Below are 19,862 nucleotides of genomic sequence, written 5' to 3'. Positions count from 1 at the left end.
CAAAAACAGGGACATGAGTGCAGCGAGAGAGCGAGTTGATTGTTCTATATCTCGGTGTCTCTCAGCTTAAGCAATCAAGAGCACAATAGAACATGGAGAGAGAGAGAAAGAAAGAAAGAAAGAAAGAAAGAAAGAAAGAAAGAAAGAAAGAAGAGGGAGGGAGGGGAGGAGGGAGGGAGGAGAGAGAGAGAGAGAGAGAGAGAGAGAGAGAGAGAGAGAGCTCACCCTGTGCAGAGAGCGGCCGGTCGTTGAGTCTGTTGTTGCGATGCGAACTGCGTCTTCTGGGCAAACTGGCGGATTCTTTGCATGGTTCCTACAAAATATGTGTGTAGTCAAGGAAAGTTCATTTTTATTCGCATAGCCGAATTTATCTCAGGGCACAAAATGAGTCGGAAATGTCTCACACACATTTCAATTTCATCTGAAAATCTTAAATAAAGATTTAACCTCCCATCAGAAAATAAATTGACAAATTAAAGTCATTTTAAAGCCCAAAAAACAACCCTTCAAATCAAATGTGAAAAAAGTAAACTGAGGGTCTTTGAGTTTTAGAAAGAAACACGACATATGACGACATTATCTTTAAGTGAATTGTGAAAGACAGTTTTTAATTTTATGAATTGAGTCATTTAATAGACGACACAGCCAGAGTCTGTAATAATTTGCTTTAGACGGCTTAACTCTCTCTGAATTAGCAAAATAAGCCACCTTAACTTTTAAATTAGTATTATTGTTTTTTTCAATTATTTTAAATCCTTTGATTCCACTTCATGATTGTTGCATTTGATTTTAAAACTGCTGCTGTTTTACAGATTTGACTCGAATAAAATAACTAAACTTGAAAAAAAAAGAACATGCTGTATCCATGGCGACGGGATGCGCACCTGAGGGGGCTTGTGAGGAGTCAGAGGGGACAGTGACATCATGCAGGGGGCGGAGCTGGTGATGTTCGACCAATCGGCGAGCGGCTTCTTCTCTTTGTGAACCTGTAGGAGCAGATTAAACTTCATTTGAAATCCGGCGACGTGTCTTGAGTGAGAAGTGGCAGCGAGGAACAAACGCCGACGTCTCACCTCAACTACAGGGATGAAGAAAATCTGCCGCGAGAGATATTTAACTAAGAGAATGAAAACTCCACTTCCGACACAGATCATAATGAGTTAAAAAGAAATTATCATTGCATCACTATCTTCCCCTCCAGCCTCCCCCTGGTTGACTCACTAACACATGAGCAATTCAGTCACCACATGCAGCCCAGTGTTTAACCCTTATCTGGCTCCCTCACCGCTCGACACTCTGGGAGCTGTGGCGACTCGGAAGCTTTCATGGGACAGTTTCAGGACAAATCTGAAATCTGAAATCCAATTTCCAAAAGTGTCTCGAGATCCAATCACGTTCATTTTTCTTTTCAAAGCTGCACGTGACTTTTTTCTCTCAATGAGCGCTCACTGTTCACGACACATGACAGGAGTAAACCACATCCTTCACACAGTCGTTGCAGTCACACACACTTGTTGTCTCACACCGTCTCTTCCCTCTCTCCTCCTCTGCACTGCCACTCCCTTCTTCCCTCCCTCCAGTTCTCTCCTTTCTCCATTCTTTTAGGAGAGCAGGACGTTTTTTTCTGACCGACACAGTTTTAACGCCCGTCTGCCCCACACCGATTCATCAGACTTTTCTTTACCACTCACCACTCGCTGCAAAGGATGTGAAACTTCTCCCAGCTCGTCTTCTTCTCCCTCTCACACATCCACACACACTCACATGTACACACACATTCACAAACGCAGCTCCCTCCCTCACATTACTCACTCCTCCCTCTATCCCTGCCCATCCCTCCCGGCCTGAATGAAGCTCTCTCACTCTCTCCCTCTCTATCTCTCTCCCTCACTCTCTCTCTCTCTCTCTCTCTATCTCTCTCCCTCTCTCTCTACACGTCTCATTTGCTTTTTCTTCGTCCGCATCTCGTCTGCTCCTCATTTTAACTGGTGCGGTCAGAAGTCTGATCAAAGGGAAACCACCGGCTGTGTGATATTATCAAAGCACACTTTAATTAGCCACAGAGTAAATCACATGTAGCAAGTATTCATAATATAAACACAGATAACACATGGTGAGGGCGGATCTGGAGATTTTGCTGGATGTTTTTGATAAAACTCAACTAAAGCCCAGTGAAAAAGGAAAAAGCTAAAAGACTCTTCATCTCCATGTTGAGGAGTAGATCAGTATATCAATCGCTTAAGTCATCATTGATTATTCAGGTCACTTTGATAGATTTACAATAAAATCAGGAGCGAAAGAAAATGTGGAGTTAGGAAAGGAGTCAGAATACTTTCTGCGTACTGGTTCATCCAGTAAATCCTCAGGTAGCGACCACTGATTGTTCCCTACATTGTGGGGAAATGTAATTTAGTTCCCTTGAACACAATTATGATTCATTTCAAGATGTTCATCTGGCTAACACAAACGTTTCTTTCAAGATTGTTAAATAGGATGTAAAACTACTTCCTTTTAACCATTATACTGTAAAACCTGTTTTGATGAGGAAGCTCAATAGCAAACATGATCCAGGTACCTTAACTAGTGTGTTACACCCAGTTTGGCCACTTGAGAGCAGCAGCAACTGCAAACAACACTGACGTAATATCGCATCATAAAGTAAATAAAGTGAACTTAACAACCTCAGTGTTCGTTTGACGCTTCGTTTCCAGCCACCTGCTGAATACCAGCCCAATGTTCACTCTTCTTCCTGCTCTGTTTTGGTCTCCCCCACCCAACCACTGGGGGAAACATCTAAATAACACTCCGCATTGTTCTTTTGCTACTTGCTGACTTTGCATGTTTGGTGCTGTGGTGCGTAAAAAACAAAACTTTGAGATGAAAGACTTATTAACACTCCATAGAGCTGCTACACTCACAGTCATGTGATTCATTTGCATGGGTTTGCCACAAAGATAAATGTATCTGTTCTCCTGACGCACCGATGCACCAGAATGCTCAGGGCATAAATATATTTAAAAAGTTGTATTTCTTTTTTATTTAAATGTTGTCATCAAGAAAAAGGTTCCACAACTTTTCCATGTGCAACTTACAAGCTGTGTCAAAACACATGTTAACAACTTGATATATTAACAATAAAGTGACACTGACTTAATAAAAATATAAGCAAGTATAAATTAAGGAAATACATAAATTATCCTGTGAAATAAATGTGTTCATACATATGATAAACTCATATTCTCACAGTTGCGTGCTATTTAACTTCTTTTTGCAAAATTCCAATGCTGTTTCTAAGATGAATCAATGTCTGTTGTGAAGGAGCAATAGAACCCTCGTACCGTTTGAGTCGTGTGGACGAGTTCTCTCTTCTCCCTCCTCAGGGCGGTCAGCTCCCTCTCCTTCTCTCTCTCCATCTCCTTCAGCTGCCTCTCCAACTGCTGGACTCGCTCCTGAAAAACACGCAGAACACAACTCACATCAGTGTCAGCAGCCACACGGCCTCTGCTGCTCAAAAGAAACGTCACGTGCTGCAGCTGATTCGTCTGAGTGGCCCGGCTTCACGTCGTCTTTTCATAATGCTCTGATGTAGAAGTGGGTAAATGTTCCTGATGCGACAGCGTGCGTGTCGTGTGAGACACAATGCAGATCAAACATCCATTTTGCAAGTTAATGGGAAGCACGAGAGACACGTGACGGCAGAGCTGAGGGTTTAACTCGATGAAATGATGGCTTATATTGAAGCAGCACCTTAGGGCAGCACATCTAACAATTTTCACAAATCTCTCTCTGTCCGTCTGTATGTGGCTCACACATCTCGAGAATCATTCATTTCATCAGCTTCCCACTTGGCACGTGTATCGTTAAGGGCACGAGGGAATGCAGAGTCGAATCTGAACACACGTGTTGAATAGGAATAGGCTCAAGTGTAATATAGCTGTTGTAATAACACTGATAAAAAAAACTCTAATCTCCACATTGAACAAAATAATCCTGAGTAGCCATGAATTCTTGATCCAAAATGTTCCTCATCCCCGTCGTGTGTTTTTATCTTTTCATTTTCTGCCTCCGTCCTGCTCTTTGATTTCTCTCTCATGGTGGCCTCTGATGTGATTACGCTCACTGTGCGGAGTCATGTGACGGCGTCGGGGTGATACTGGTGAGAGTGAGGTAGAGAGTTCATGTTAATGTCACCAACCGACAGTGGGAGAGGGGGGAGGGGGGGGCGACAAGTTTTAACGTGCAAGGACAACCATGGAGCGTGACGGGAGAGGAGAGTGTGTTTAATTTTCATACTGACCAGACGATCTAATGTGGCGTTCAGTCCTTAATGGGCAATAAATAAATAACAAATTTGACTTTGATAATTCTACTGTAAACAAGGCACATGTTTCAGGCTCTGAAGTTCACTTCCTGTTCTGACGTCTCCTTATTCTAACTCACAAAATAATAAAATGAATTTCAGCTCACTGTAAAATTGGTAGATGCGGCAAAAGAGGAAAGTAAGAGAAGCACAAAGCAACTACAGCCTGAGTTCATGACTGTGTCGGACCTGAGGTCCGACACAGTCATGAATGGACGACTTTTTGTGTCGGCTGCCGGTCACAAATAAAAGAGAGAGTCAATCGAGCTTGTGGAAGTCGAGGTGGACGAGGATCATGGGTTATTAATGTCGCAATACTATTGTTGCTCCAACACAAATAACGAAAGAAACTGTGAAGTGAGTTTTAGATGAGCTGAACATTTACACTACATTGACACAAGAGACATTAACATTCTTGTTTATCATTGCATGTGTCCAGGCTGTGATCACATTAACAGACACGGTTTCTGCAGGTTTCAACGAGACCAGACTGAATTCAATTGAAGACGTATGTGAAGTGGGACAGATATGAGGGAAAAGACCCAGAATGACTTGCACTTCCCCATAAGTTGAAGATAAGGTGAAGCAGACTAGCAGCAGTGGTCAGTCTGCCAGAGGATCTGAGAGCAGCTAGAAGTGTGGAAATCTTTAAACGTAAATTTGAAACCTATCTTGCGTTTGACTAAAACTGGTCTTTTAGACATTTTTAGTTTTATTCATTTATTTAAGTTCGTTTTAGTTAACTCTCTTTTACTTATTCTTACTATATCTCTTTTATCCCAACTTTAATTAACTCTATTATTTTTATTCTTCTTATTTATTTATTTTTCATATTTTCTTTTCTTTTAGTTTGTTGATTCAGGTTTTATTTCACATTTCTACCACTCTTACCAGGTGACTCAGTTCCACACTGGTCTGATCTGTAGTTTTATCACAGCGCGTTAATATCTGTATCGTTAAGAAAGAACTACAACATGTTGAAAGATTTCTCTTCGGAAAAAAAAAAAATTTCAATGACAAAAGTAGCGTTAAATGAACAAAATGAATCTAAGCGTATTTAAGACCAAGTACCTTATAGTTTAAGGCCTATTATTGAACTTGAGACATTTTTGGACTTTGAGACACAGAAACCCTGAAGAGAACCATATTACTGAGCTTTATGAACCTGGTTTGTGAAGGTTGTGATGCATTTCATAAGGTCGCTGGGCTTTCCTGTTACTTTGTCCACCTGAACTCTGACGTCACATATCTGTATCGACGGGAAGTTTGAGCGAAGGTTAATCCCACGTCAGCGGGCGACGGTAAACACTGACACGAGGTGCAGGACATGCAGATAAGCTTCAAACCGCTGCAACAGTTCTCTTACCTGTGCTGTGCTGACCGCATGCTGCTGACCCGCGATTTCCTTTTCCACTTCCCCTTCATTCTTTCCCTCCGTCTCTTTCTCCTCCGCGCTCTCGTCCTCCATGTCGATGCTGCTCTCTTGCTCCAGAAAACGAAACTCCCAGTCCTCGAAGGCCCGAGTCGCTGCTTCCATCACCTCCTTCTCCTGCAGCAAAGACAGACAACCTGTTTTCTACAAATCCTGGAAATCCACATTAAGTCGACCCAGATCTCAATTCAACTTACAGCCTTTAGTGTTTTTCCACACTTCGCAGTAATAACGCAGGGCTGCAACGATTGGTCTCTTAATTGATTATCTGGAAACTATTTTCTTTAGTGATTAATTGTTTAAGTCAATTTCAAGCTAAATTTGAGCTTCACAAATACGAAAATGTGTGAAAATATTGAAGGTTTGGACTGAAAATACCCAAGTGACCTCTGCACCTCTTACATTTTAAAAAGAATTTGTAAAAATATAGGCGTTTCCCCAAAAACTTGACTTCAGATATCTTCAGTAACATTTTTAGTGGACGTGTGGGTGTGTGCAACATTGTAAAATTTACTGTGAATCAGCTCATTAATCAACTTCCAAATACTACATCATCTGAGAAGAGCTTTAACTTCTTTTTAAAGCTGATTCTGTGCATAAATGTCATTGTGCACAGAGGAGAAGACAGCCGATAATTTAAAGATAATCTAGATTATTAGTTTCAACATTATCTCCGCGAACAAATCCAAGAAATCACATTTGTATCTAAGTGAAAGTAAAAAACTCTCACAGCACACACGACAAGTTGTCGACCTCTCTGTGTCAACAGTGAAATACCTGCTGTCTTTCCTGTGCACCGGTTCTTAAGTCGTCTTTTTGTTTGCTTTTCTCTGTGAAGCAATTTGTGCCAAACCTGTTCTATAAATCCCTTTCAAAATAAATCTGACATGTCACAACATAAAGTAACAACCTGCTGCTGCCGGACTGCACCGACACCTGTCATTACCAGACGGAGACCCAGCTTGTTCTGTCACATTCACAAAAGACAAAGCACTCGTTTGTGTGTGTATGTGTGTATTTGTGTGTGTGTGTGTATTTGTGTGTGTGTGTGTGTGTGTGGTAACACTTGAGAAACATTGACACATCAGGTTGAACAGGTCCTGAACAATCACACATTGTGCAGACGTAAACACTTTGACCGAAACGCAGTCATGCACCGAGACACAGGTTTCATTCAAACATCTTAATATCTAAATATCAGCCATGTTGGAAATATTCAGAACTGGACTAACTTTAAAAATCTGATTTACAACACAAACCCTTTCGAAGCAGAAAGAGACACTGGTCATATCTGTGCTTGTTTTGACAGGTAACTGAATCACTTGTAATCTAATAGATTGTGTATTCAGATTACATTACCTTTCTAGTTTGATTACCACTCTGAAGCTTATCTGTGCAGCTACAGCTCGACTGATCTAATGTGTGCGTATTATTTAATAAAAGAGTTTCCAGTGTTGCACAGGTAATGATCCCGAATCCTTCTCTGCTCACAAAAGCTCAGTGGAGGATGTAACAAAGTAAATTTACTCTGTTACTGGACTTAAATACATTTCATTTACATATATTTCAGGTACTTTTCACTTTTACTCTTCTACATATATCAGCAAATATCTGTACTTTCTGCTCCACTACATTTTTACAATTGATTTAAAAGTAAACAGTAACGAGAGGGGAATCGGTCGAAGGATCCAATCAGAGTGGGCATGTAACATTAGACCCCGCCTCCTGCAGCAGGATCACTGATGAGGACGAACCACCTTTAAACTGATCTCGTCATGTACTTTTACTTACTTTGAATACTTTAGGTACATTGAAAAGCGAGTAGGTAATAACTTTTACGCTGAGATTGCAACAACGTGGCTGGAAAGAGTTTTATTGCAACAGCCACGATCAGGTTACTCAAAAACTAGGAATCCACGGACAAGCCCTGTATTTGTACTTTTACTTGAGTAAAATGTTTGACTACTTCCTCCACCCGTGCCCACGCTGCACGCTGGTCAGCGGGCTCACCTGTTGCAGCTGCAGGGTCAGCTGCTCTCTCTGGCTCTCCGGCTGACTCGGGATCAGCTTCTCCTTCTCCTCACACCTCCTCCTCAGCTCCTGCAGCCTGAGGCTCTCCGCCTCCAGACGCTCTTGCTCCTGCAGGAACAGACGCGGTGAGGGGAAAAATCCGTGAAGCAAGCAGAAAGCTAAATAAATACATAAAAACTTCTGTTTCACAATCCTTATTTGGGAAAACCCGACATTTATCTGTGACCAGCTCTGTACTGGAGCCTGTAGCAACTAATCGTTTCTCAGAAGGTCTGGTGTTGATGTTAGTGGAACATTACCGAGACCACACATTTATGTTAAATCCCTTAAGCCTTTTATTTCTGCTGCGTCTATGATCCTTCTGCTTTGCAATCAAATGTTACATCAACACATACAGTTCTAATGAATCACGGAGACATAACATAAAAAAAAAAAGCACAAATACACTCCATCTATTGCTGTAGCAAAAACCCAATTTCACATATATTGCACAACATTGCAGTGAGTTTGCGAGTGTTGTGGGTCTTACCTTGTGTCTGTTTGTGTGTCTGTGCGTCTCACTGTGTCCGGCCTGCTGCTGTAGACCCTGCAGCTTCTGTGTGTGTCTGTGCAGCTGCTTTCTCTCCGTCTGCAGCTCGCCCTGCAGCAGCGCGATCTCCAGCTGCAGCTGAACGACAGGAGACACGACCCAGCTGAATCATATTGACCGGAGCTTGAGCAAGTCGAGAGATACGCATTCCTTTACCGTGACTGCCGCGGCGTTTGGAAACATGGCGTGGAGATTTAAAAATGCAGAGCAGGGACACACTCGGAATCATAGAATCTTAGAGACTTGGTTGTTGATTTGTAATTGAGTATTAAAAAAGACCTAGAAAAAAACATTAACTCTTGATTCTTTGCCTCTTGTATTATAATAATAATATATTCTTTCATTATGGGGCTGCAGCCTCTGATTATTACCTCAGAGGGGGCTATGGTTTCATTGTCTGTAGGATTACGCAAAAACTACGGAACAGATTTACGTGAAATTTTATGGACGGGTGAGGTACAAGACAAGGCAGAAACAATTACATTTTGGTATAAATTCTCCTTTAAATGTCAAATAGTTAAAAATACATTTTCTCAGAGCTTGAGTCAGATACCAACAAATATTTTATTATTTATGCAGCAGATACTTTTATTTGAGGAGCTGGAAACTGCAAATGTTTCTATACAATTGATAAACAAATCCATTTTTTCTCAATCGCCTCAGTTTTCCATTGATTGACTTGATTAATCAATTGACTCTTTAACTTCTGATTCATTCATCGCTCTGCTGCACATCTTTGTGCCGTACAGGAAGGATTCGATGTTTCTGTGGACGTCTCACATGCTCACCTCAATCTTCAGTTCCTCCTTCTGTTGGTCGATCTCTGCGATTCGCTGCTGGAGCCTCGAGGGCGACAGCATCAGCCTCAGTGAGCCCAACTCCAGCCTCTTAACGCAGGACTGACAAAAAGAAAGAGTCAGCAGATGCAAACCTCAAAACAAAGAAGTTTAGTCTAGATATGTGGTGTGAGTCATTGGTTGAGATGCGTCCAAGAAGATGCTGTTTCATGTGACGCCACCGCATCGTTTGACATGAATGAGCCACTGACAGCCACTCATCATCATCATCATCATCATCATCATCATCATCATCATCATTCATCATTATCCTCATCCTCATCCTCATCCTCATCCTCACTCGCTTACCTTCTCGCTCTCCGTGCTGCTGCTCTCCGTGTCTGATTCCGCCCCCGAGGAGACTGGACTCTGACATCCAACGACTCGGGCGACCCACGGCGGCTGTAGCCCCTGTGGCCACTGGCTCCTGGGGCTCTCCATGTTGTGTTGGGGCATTTCTAAAGGCTGAGACAGGAGGGGGGCAATTAATGAGAGGTGGGTCTGGCCGACTTTAGCAAACATTGTGGTAATCTAATCTGCTGCACGGTTGAAGTAAGAGGGATCGGGTGACAGTTTACAAAGGGGGATATCACAGCTGAGTAACACTGCAACAGCACTTAAAAACACACAGCCCCCACCCCCACCCCCCAACCACAGCGGCTTCCAGAAACAAGTCTGTGTAGGGGAAACCACCTCAGAGGAACCGAGAGTTAAAGAGGAGAAACTACACGGCAGTGGAAGAGGAGAGGATACAGGATGTGGTTGGTGGTTCGTGGTCGTGTTTCAGGGACTTTCTCTCAGCGAAGGACTCGGTGAACGCCGACACGAGGGCGATACATCATGGCTCTTTCTCCTGTTGGAGGCTTTTGTGTCAGCGGAGAGGCAGTAAATGAAAGAAGCTGGAACAATCAGTGAAAGCCGACAATTAGAAAACGCCCACAAAATTACATCCGAGCAAACTTTGAAGTCTGAGCTTTAGAGTAGTTTTTTTGATCTGTGCATTCATGTGCATTTACCACGATACTGTATTTACACCCGTCTGCATCAAAGTGTTTCCCAACATTCAGGGATACGTTAACCTAAAGGCCTTTATTATCCTCTGCGCTTTATTCTATTTTCACCCCTTTCTCCCTCATCTGTGTGGTCTCGTCTCAGCATCGGCTGAAACACGCACACGTGTGCACGGACCAAAACCAATTTGTGGGAAAAATACTTCTGCAGCCTATTGTCCGACCTTTTCCCACCAGCTTCCTTCGCCCTCCGTGCCCTCCCTCTCTCCTTGTATCCAGACCTTATTAGGGCTGCAGGAGAATGCAGCCCGAGTGGAAGAGGAGAGATAAATATACAGCGGAGATATGAGTGAGGGCGTCCAAACACTGACTGGCACGCTGACATGGAGAGAGAAAGACGGGGGAGAGGGGGGACAGAGGAAGTGAAGAGTGACATGTCTTGAGGAGCTTTAGAGAAGTGTCCATGGATATAAAACAGGCTACATTCATCTTCACATATTTCTCATGTAATCATATTTTTCATTCCCACTGACAAGGAGGTTATGTCCGTTTGTTTGTTTTTAGGATTACGTAGAAAATCACTTAACAGATTTCAACGAAACTCTGTGGAAAAATGGGAGATGGGCCAAGAAAGAAAACATTACATTCCGGCCATAGGAATATTTTATCACTTTATTTAAGAATGTGTTTTTTGACACTTTCACAGATTTGAATGATGCAATAATTGAAATAACGCAGGGATCATAACTGGTATCTACAGCTACCAGGACATTTTCTCAAACTTTTCCTTTTAGACATGCACTGAACTCTGGTGTGCGAGCGCAAATGTCTGAGTCAGTTATCCAGATATTTTCAAGAACCTTTCCTGTCAGCCCCCTCGAAAAATGCCTGAGTGAACCCATACGGTATATAATTATACGGAGAATTCAGCGAGCGCACGTGTTGATGACGTTGCAGATGCAAAACTGGAAGAATACAAATATCTCAGGATGAAAAAGAGGTGCCATACACGTAGCCGACAAAGGTGTCGATCTGGAAAGACGGAGAAATTTGAGAGCTTTTGGGGATTAGGGCCGACGTCAGTGCTTTTGCTTCTTAGAGCCAAAGCCGGTGTCGATTTGCTGTAAACAAAAACACGTGATTTCCGCAGCGGAATTTAAACGTCATGTCGTGCCTCCTGCTGCTGTACCGAGACGTCACCCCTCGCCTGAACGCTCCGGACATGTTCCTGTTGATGTGAACACTTGTGACCCTGCGTAGCGACCAGACATGGAGTTCATGTCTGAAAACAGCTTATGAGTGATTTGGTACGACTTGATTGAAAGTGAGGAGACTTTGCAAAGGAGTGCGCTCCACTCAGTGCCAATCCAGTTTGTACTGTGGTGCTTACTAAGCTGCTGCTGCCCAGGAAAAGCCGTCGGCCTCAAGGGAGAACGAGGCAGAGGGAGATTCACAGTGAGTCACATTATCCTCCAAACAGCATTTGCTATCTGACCGCCAGCTAAAGTCCACTCAGATACAATATCGACTCAGCAGAGCCGAGAGAGACACTGACAGTCAAGAGTAAAGTCCATGCTTTCATGTCAACACAGTTTGTCCAATGTAACAAACAAAAGACTGAACAAACACAGGACATTCACAAGGAGACAGAGAGAATTGCAGCGAGTAAAGACGGAAAAATAAATCAGCACAGTCATGTTTAGCCTCAGAGCCACAGTGAAAAACAATCGAGGGTTTTGTGCCCAAAATAAATAGGCTTGATTTCTCTGTTCAGCATCGAGTCTACTTTCCTGTGCTTGTTTGTCTTCTGTAATAACTAACCCGAAAGGTAACACAAGACACGACCATCAACTTCAAACGGACCCAAGAAGACTTCAGGACTCCGTGTATCAGCCTGCGATGATAATTATCAGACACAGATCAGCAATAACCGGCAACAGCTGACTCACCATAACACAAACACATGCACACAGTCAGAGCTCTGTGAGGGAGAGAGGGCTGCGTCCAAACAGGAATGTTACTTGTGCCACGTTATCTCACCATGAACTCACATCAGCAAAGTCTTATCACGGCCTCTCTCTCTCCCCCTGAGTGGCTCCGCTGAAGTTTCAGCCGCTCGTTGGTTTCTCATCAACTGATTCAGATCAGAAGTCGATCAGTAAACAGTTTGTTTGTGTCCTGCATGTGTGAACAGATTAAATCTTTTAAATACAAACGAGGTTATCACGTGAATTTATGCACAGCCTGTTTGGAACTCCTCCAGAGACAGTTTGCCAAATCACAGACCACAAGCTTTCATCCAGAACATTACTTAGCTGCCACGTTGTTTACAGCTAGAAAAGCTTAGATGACAAAATAAGAGTTTTCAGTCATCACCTCCAACACACAAGACAATGACTGGACTTCTGCCATTTTTAAAGTTCAGATATGTTTGGAGTAATGGAGATATTGACCAGAGAAAAACCAAATAACAAACCGAGGAAAATTACATGTGGAAAATATATCTGCAAAACATTTCCTCTAAAGTAAGAATCTATATTTTATCTTAATTGGCTGTTTAATTCTGTATTCCAAAGTATTGTTATTATTATTTTTCAACTTAACATTAATGAATCTTTGAGTTTATTCAAAATTTGGATTTTGAACTTGGCTGAGGTGGAAAAGTTTTCTAATTGCAAATAGTTCCAGAGATAAATGAAGATAAACATGAGTCATTTTTCTCAAGTGTCCACTAAATGAAAAAGTACAGCAGACGGAAACGTCCAATCTGTGTGAGGCAACGAGACTGTTACATCGTTCTAGGTTTGACTGATGCTTGTATATAAAAAGTGGACGAACCTTCTGGCTCTGAGTTGAAATGGTTGTCGGCCTGATCCCAGTCCCCTGACTGTGTGTTCTGTGTTATGTGACAGAGGAAGTGCTGCACATAAATGCACTGTATGAATGTGTGATTGGGTGAATGGCAAAAATTGTACTGACTAGAAAAGCTCTATATAAATACAGACTATTTCCCATATATGTCTCTTTATATAACTGTGCTGCCTTCACAACATGTTAGTCTCTGATGCACTGGAGCTAAAACCTGGGCCTCAGCACATTTAAAGTTCGACTGATGCGTAACTGGAACCTGACAACACCATTTAACCCGAATCGCAGCACTCGCACACAGCAGCGTTCTGAAATGACCCCGTCAGGACCCCTTGTTGGTGAGAGGCTGAAAAGGAAAGGTGAGGCTAAGCATTGTGTACACAAAACCATAAAGTCAACACTGACAGCAGCGATATTGCACATGCAGGACAAAAGAGCTGTGACGGCAGCGCGCTCTGTGTGGGTGTGAATGGTGTTTGTGGCCTGTCACTATGCGCTCGGCGGCATCATTGGGAAAAACATGTCACACATGGAGCGCGTGAGCAAAACCTGTAAAGGGGGGGGCGGTGTACAATGCAGAAATAATCCACAGAGGTCAGGAGGTCAAGTCACCCTCGGTTCACTCACATTAAAAAAGTGACGTTTCGTTACATATTAATAGAGGCTTATTTACTTTTCTCTTTCCAAGAATAATTTTTCAATACAGCAACACACATTCACAAAATATATAAAAGATCTATGTTGGTAATCTTATTCATCTGTCCTTTAATGAATGAATGAATGAATGGATGGATGGATGAATGAACTGACCCAGCTTTGACAGGGACTAATCTCTGGGTTACAACATGTGTGTTCGCTCTGTGGGCTCAGGTGGGATCTGCGATTTTTGTGAAATAAAAAACAATTACATTCAAAGGACCGATATCTCGAAAACTCCATTTTGTCGTGTGTTACATCCTGCACGCAGTCGATCACTTGTACCGAATAAACTTAAAGTCCAACAACATCTGTGTTGACTTTACCCGATGCAGGTTTTAAAGAATGTGTGGGATTTTTCTCCGAGTCTATGAAGCTCAAACGTTTCCAGAGGATTATGGTGGTGAAATCAGTCGAGCTCAGCACAAACACACGTTCACTGCGACCCTGAACTACATTGTACTGCACTGTACAAATTCTGCACAGTGGCGTGACACTGACCAGAAGGTTATCTGCAATCCAGATGACAAAATACCTCTTCACTTAGTGTAAGTGGTTGACTCTGCATCTGCAGAAGGCATGAGACCAAAATGACGTATTAAGCAACATGAACATTTTTTTGTATTGGCCACAATTACAGGCTGCAGCTTCAGTCAAATGGACCAAATTTCCAGGCTTTTAAAGTGTTCAGTAGCAGCCTGACATCATCACATCAGTATCTGATGCACACAGTGTTTCCAGAGGGCATTAAGTCATTTTCCAATTTTGACTATTAAAAGTGGAGTTCTTGCACTGTCCACGCTATAATTTGGCTCTTTTCAAAGGAAGAAATACACAAGTAATGAAAAAGGCTGAATGAAAAAAGCAAGATGATGCTCCCTTAGAGACATTCGGCTCAAGTTCATAATTTAAATTTGGGTTATTATATGTAAAGGTTTACATGCTGTAAAGTTCAGAAAACACCTCACCTTCCTCATTAGCTGCTTTCAGACATGCACTGAACTCTGCATGTTCTCCCTGGATGAGGCGCATGTGTGAACACAAATGTCAGAGTCAGAGCCGAAGGATTATCTGCAGACTTTATCCGCCTGGCCTCCTACAGTGAAAGATTCTGTAGAAAGTTCCAGAGTATTCCATGTGAGAACACAGCGGGGGATCCTTCTAACACGTGACTGATGCAACAGTGAAAAAGAAAACAAATATCTCCGCGTGAAAAAGCACAGTCCCACACATAGACAAGACGACAGCAAAGATTTCACGTGATCTCCGCAGCGGAAACAATAAGTAACTTCCTGCCTCTGACTGAATAATGCGGAGGATTTGTTGTGAATGTGTCTGTGCAGAAAAGCCTCCCACTGTGTCGTGCATGTGTCAAAGGAAAACTGTGGGTAAACTCCGTAGCCAGTTTTTCGAACTTGTGTCTGAAAACGTTTTTACTGTCCATTGCTGCAGCTCCTCTTTCAGCCTCTGTCTGAAAACACTTGGTTATAGCTACTGTCTCTTTAAGGCCCCCCACCTGATAAAGAGCAGTCTACTCTGATTGGTCAGCCAGCCCACACTGTTGTGATTGGTCAACTGTTTCCATCACTGGCCGCTAGAGATGCATTATGCAAATGTGGGGTGTTGTGACGTCACATGACACATGGCCTATACTTAATCATTTTCTTATATTATACTTATTAAGATAAGTATCGACCGGATGACGAGGCCTTTCAGGAGCTTCAGGGTTTTCTGTACCACAGACTTTGAGCTTTTTTCACTTTGCATCACTTTTACATTCACAAGAAAACTAGATAACACACTGGATAAAATACATCTTCTTCAACTCAGATAAGAACTGTCATATTCTCGCTTTCTTCCAGTCAAGCAAAGGGCACGCGGTCATCTGACTAAATGCTGCCGACTACCCTGCGCTGACCTCTGGACCTGCTGTGTGCGGCTCCTGCCGGCTCGGCGCCGACGAGCAGGAAGCTGTCATCACGGCGTGTGAGCGGGAAGAGCAGGTGAGATGTTGTGGACGTCACACAGCTGTCACCATGTTACTGTGGGAAAAAGTGACAAATCCCTCCTGACACCTGGGCGACATAACAAATCTAATCCCGCAGCTCGGTGTCACCGGCAGGGAAATAGCAACGGCGCGTGTACATTCTGCATCATGCCATTAACTTAGTGAGGATGAACATTAAAAGGACAATAAATGACCAAAATAAACCAGAACTGTAATATACTGGCCGTTATGTTTCTATTGTATTATTGTGCCTTTCCCAGTATTGCTGTGGAAATCTCCATCGTCAGTTGTACATCAAGTGTTGACTTCTTTCCAGATCTATGATCTAAGATTAGGAGAAATTCAATGTAGATGGAGAATTTGATTAACCGGTTTCTGCAACACAAGCAGTTATAGGGTTTCTGGGCTTTGTTTGTTCATTTCCTTTTAACAAAGAAACCAACTTCTGCAAATGTTAAATACCAGAACACAATAAGCCGCGAAAGAGCTTTTTGGCTCTGTACAAAATCCAAACAAGATATTAAGGTTTAACGACCAAAATCTACCACAACAACAACAACAACTATATGTTACGCTGAACGAATCGGTAGCTTGACCCAGTTCAGCTGCCGTCGATATTTTTCTCGTATTATAACCAGATGTTTCCCTAAACAAAGTGAATGGCATTCTGGGAAATCTCAGCTGACGGAAAATGACAATAACAACAAACTGCAATGAAGAGCTGAATTTATTTTTCAATTCATCAATTTGTCCATCAATAAAAAATGGACCATTAGCATATTTTCATAACAAGCGATAAAAAAACAACGTGAAAATTTGGTCTTTGTCGTTTTTAAATAAATATTCTTCGTGGAGCATTGTAGTTTTTTTGTGTTTCGTGACGTTGATTGCAATACACATGTGATTTGAGGACCGTGGACTCGGTGGAACCAATGCGATGGGAACTATTTTATATTATTAGGTGACATTTTTATGTTAAATACAATAAATTCCTCAGCAATGAAGCAGGACATTGTATTCTAGTTTCAAGGCCCTGGTGCTGCTGTGATAGTTCCCAGGAACAACTGAATAATAGAGTCTTCTTAATGTAATATTTGTCTTGTGACAAAGTCAAAATGTCACAAACAGGAAAGTGTGAGAAAGGCCGACTTGTATTCATCTACCTTGAGGTTGCAACTTAGTTTACACTTGAGAAAACCTCATTCATGGACATTTTTAAAAAGCCTGAATTTATGATGACAAATGATGTTTTAACGTGGGACATTATCTTCAGGCGTCTATCAGTTCCCAGCCGTCTGCGGTGTGTAATCACGACAGCTCCTACTGCACTGACATTCCTTTGGCCTGAGTAAATCTCTGTGAACTGTGATGCAAGAAAGCGTGAGCCATTAATGAGCGACTGGGACGCAGGGCTCAGACACAGATTTGTCTCCAGTCATGGTCAAAACAAGACGAGCGAGAGAGAGAGAGAGAGAGAGAGAGAGAGAGAGAGAGAGAGAGAGAGAGAGAGAATAGAATAACTGAAAGGCAGAACTCCCCAGACGGTAAACCCTCCCCACCCAAGGCAATCTCTCCTCAAAGCCACGCTCCCACCCACTCTGTTTACCCTGCATGTGCTGATGGAGGGATAAAAGGAGAGATATCCCAGGGTCACTGTAAACAAAAGGCTGCTTCTTTTGTAAGCTGAGGTTATTGTCACGGGACGAGGTTGGACTGAAAAACAAAACATTTTGCTCAGAGAAAGTTACTTTGAATGTTTTTTCACAGATAAGTGATGAATAATCTTATTTAAATCAGGATTGGCTAATGACATTATTAGTATTATTTTATAATTATCGTGATGTATTCTTCATCAAAAGCAATATAGCAAAAGTTAATTATCAATAAATTGCTTCTGCATGGTTCAGGCAAAAATCTGTCTTTAAACTTAGAAGAAAAACAAATGAGGAACCATTTATCGTGATAATTATTGATATTGACTTGATAAATAACATGAATGAAGGAATAGCATTAAGTTATATAAAAATATAAATTCTCAGTATAGTGAGAAGTTACTCAACACATTCAAAAGAATATTTTGTAAAGGGTGCTGCTATCAATAATGTTCATATATCACAAGTTCCAACGTGCTTTAGTGGAAGAAAAGGGGGAATTAAAATTAAGGAAGATATTAAAAACAAACAGATCATAAAAAAGAAGGGAATAAAATAAAGTTCCATGTCATTAAATTCGGAAACTACAAAACACGATTGTTTTGTAAAGTGATGCCTATTGTCAATATCGACGATATTGTCTATATTGACGATATCAATATTGACTAATGTGAACACGTTTTATCTTGATACATTTACGGCTATAAAATTTGTAAAAAAAATAAATAAAACATCTAATGGAAAAGAGTGGAATAAAATGAAGTAACATGGAAATATGAATTGTCAATACAGTGGGAAACAGTATCTCTAAACAGTAGTAACCTATGTATTTAGGGCGGGATTTGACTCATTATGATGAATGAATCAATGAGCGGAGACTATTTTACAGTCACAGCCAAAGAATGTACTTAAGCAAGGAGGCAGGTTTTGCTTTGTAAGTGCCTTAAACTCCAGGAAGCAGTTTTAATTCCTCTTTGTTATGAGAGCAGGAGCATTAAAAAGATGCCCCCACACACACACACACACACACGCCACGCGCGCCACGCACGCACACACACACACACACACACACACACACACACACACAGATGTTAGAGCTGTGCTGTGTGTGAATTATAGTTCCTTTGCCTGATGTTTACCACAGAAGCCGCTTTTTGCTCTGTGCGCAAAGTGTTTCTGGAGATTTGGAGCGATTTTCTGCAGATTTGGTGCCAAAGCGAAGGAAAGCGAAAGAAACTCGACTCTTACCTGGGAAACGTGCTCCAACCTCAGCGGCTCCAGCAGCTGTGGCTCCTCCGCTTCATGACACACACTCAAGAGAAAGAGGAGGAAACTAACCAGCAGAGAAACGTCACTTCAGCAAACTCTCATGCGCTTTCGTTTTCAGGACGCACGGACGGAGCCCGGATCGCGTAAGAGTTACTCTCCGGTTGTTTTCTGTGAATCGGAGCCTCGTCAGACCCCCCTGGTTGTTTTAATCCGGGTTTGTCTCAATCCAACCCGGGATTCAAAAGAAAGAACCGCGGGCCAGTGAGAGCTGCTGGTCGGCGTCAACAGGTGAGACTGAGCCGGACGCATGTGGAGGAGGAGGTGGAGGAGGACGGAGGCGGGCACCGACCAGACCGTGTGTATTGAGCTGGTTGCGAAAATAAAACAAACTTCATATCCCCTTTTACAAACTTCTGTTCTTTTCCCTCTTGGGCTGTTACAGGCAACTGTCAGAGGTCAAGTCCCGGCACTGAAATGAGATTTCTATTCTGGGCACTGGCAGGACTTTCTCATTTTGGAGCTGAGGAGTCATCCAGGCAGACTGCCAGGGAAACAATAAAAACCCGTAATGCTTTTAACGACAGACTCCCACTGGGTTGGTTTTAATATAACAGTGATACAGCAGGAGGATGAACTTAAAGGTCAAAACAGATTGTGGGAGATTTGTTCCAGCATTTTTTATATTTTTTAAGCAGACTTAAAGGGATAGTTCACAGAAAAATGAAAATTCACTCTTTATCTCCTCACCAAGTGTTTGAGTCCACAAAACACTTTTTGAGTTTCAGGGGTAAACAGCGTTGCAGCCAAATCCAATACAATTGAAGTAACTGGTAAAAAAAAGTTTTTAAAAAACAGAAAAAGAACATAAAATGCCTCCATATTGCTCCTGTGGTTTCATCCAAGTGTCCGGAAGCCCCGACATTCAAATTCAGCTCGAAGCTGCGTCACTTACACCGTGTTTTTACCCTAAATGTTGCACCAAATTTGAAAAACTCAGAGACATCGGTTCCCTAAATCTGCATCAAGTTCCATTTTTTATTCCTGTTCCGCACCAAAATGCATTGGGTTCTTCCCAGTCTCATATCGCATCAACCACCAGGTTCCGTGGTAA

General features: G+C 42.2%; 2 protein-coding genes across 3 annotated transcripts in view; one reads left to right on the top strand and one right to left on the bottom strand.

Annotated features, from left to right (window-relative positions):
* The window catches only part of LOC118113339 (B-cell receptor CD22), a 1,629,935-nt gene that overhangs the window by 26,048 nt on the left and 1,584,025 nt on the right, over positions 1-19,862 (top strand). The gene's annotated exons all lie outside the window — the stretch shown is intronic.
* Positions 1-19,862, bottom strand: part of phldb3 (pleckstrin homology-like domain, family B, member 3) — a 34,133-nt gene that overhangs the window by 4,955 nt on the left and 9,316 nt on the right. Inside the window, exons 1-9 of one of the 2 annotated variants that reach the window (XM_035163032.2) lie at positions 18,731-19,230; positions 9,558-9,713; positions 9,201-9,311; positions 8,353-8,490; positions 7,803-7,931; positions 5,727-5,909; positions 3,339-3,449; positions 885-986; positions 226-313 (exon numbers count right to left, since the gene is read on the bottom strand). In XM_035163032.2, the coding sequence (XP_035018923.1) occupies positions 226-313; positions 885-986; positions 3,339-3,449; positions 5,727-5,909; positions 7,803-7,931; positions 8,353-8,490; positions 9,201-9,311; positions 9,558-9,704 (1,009 nt within the window). In that variant the 5' untranslated portion in view covers positions 9,705-9,713; positions 18,731-19,230. Of the gene's footprint in view, positions 1-225; positions 314-884; positions 987-3,338; positions 3,450-5,726; positions 5,910-7,802; positions 7,932-8,352; positions 8,491-9,200; positions 9,312-9,557; positions 9,714-18,730; positions 19,231-19,862 lie in introns of those variants that run through there. The other variant, XM_035163031.2, reaches the window with a different exon arrangement.

Source organism: Hippoglossus stenolepis, chromosome 8 (assembly GCF_022539355.2).
Source record: "Hippoglossus stenolepis isolate QCI-W04-F060 chromosome 8, HSTE1.2, whole genome shotgun sequence".
Classification (NCBI taxonomy): domain Eukaryota; kingdom Metazoa; phylum Chordata; class Actinopteri; order Pleuronectiformes; family Pleuronectidae; genus Hippoglossus; species Hippoglossus stenolepis.
The sequence above is the reverse complement of the archived record's forward strand: the minus strand, read 5'-3'. Positions and strand labels throughout refer to the sequence as shown.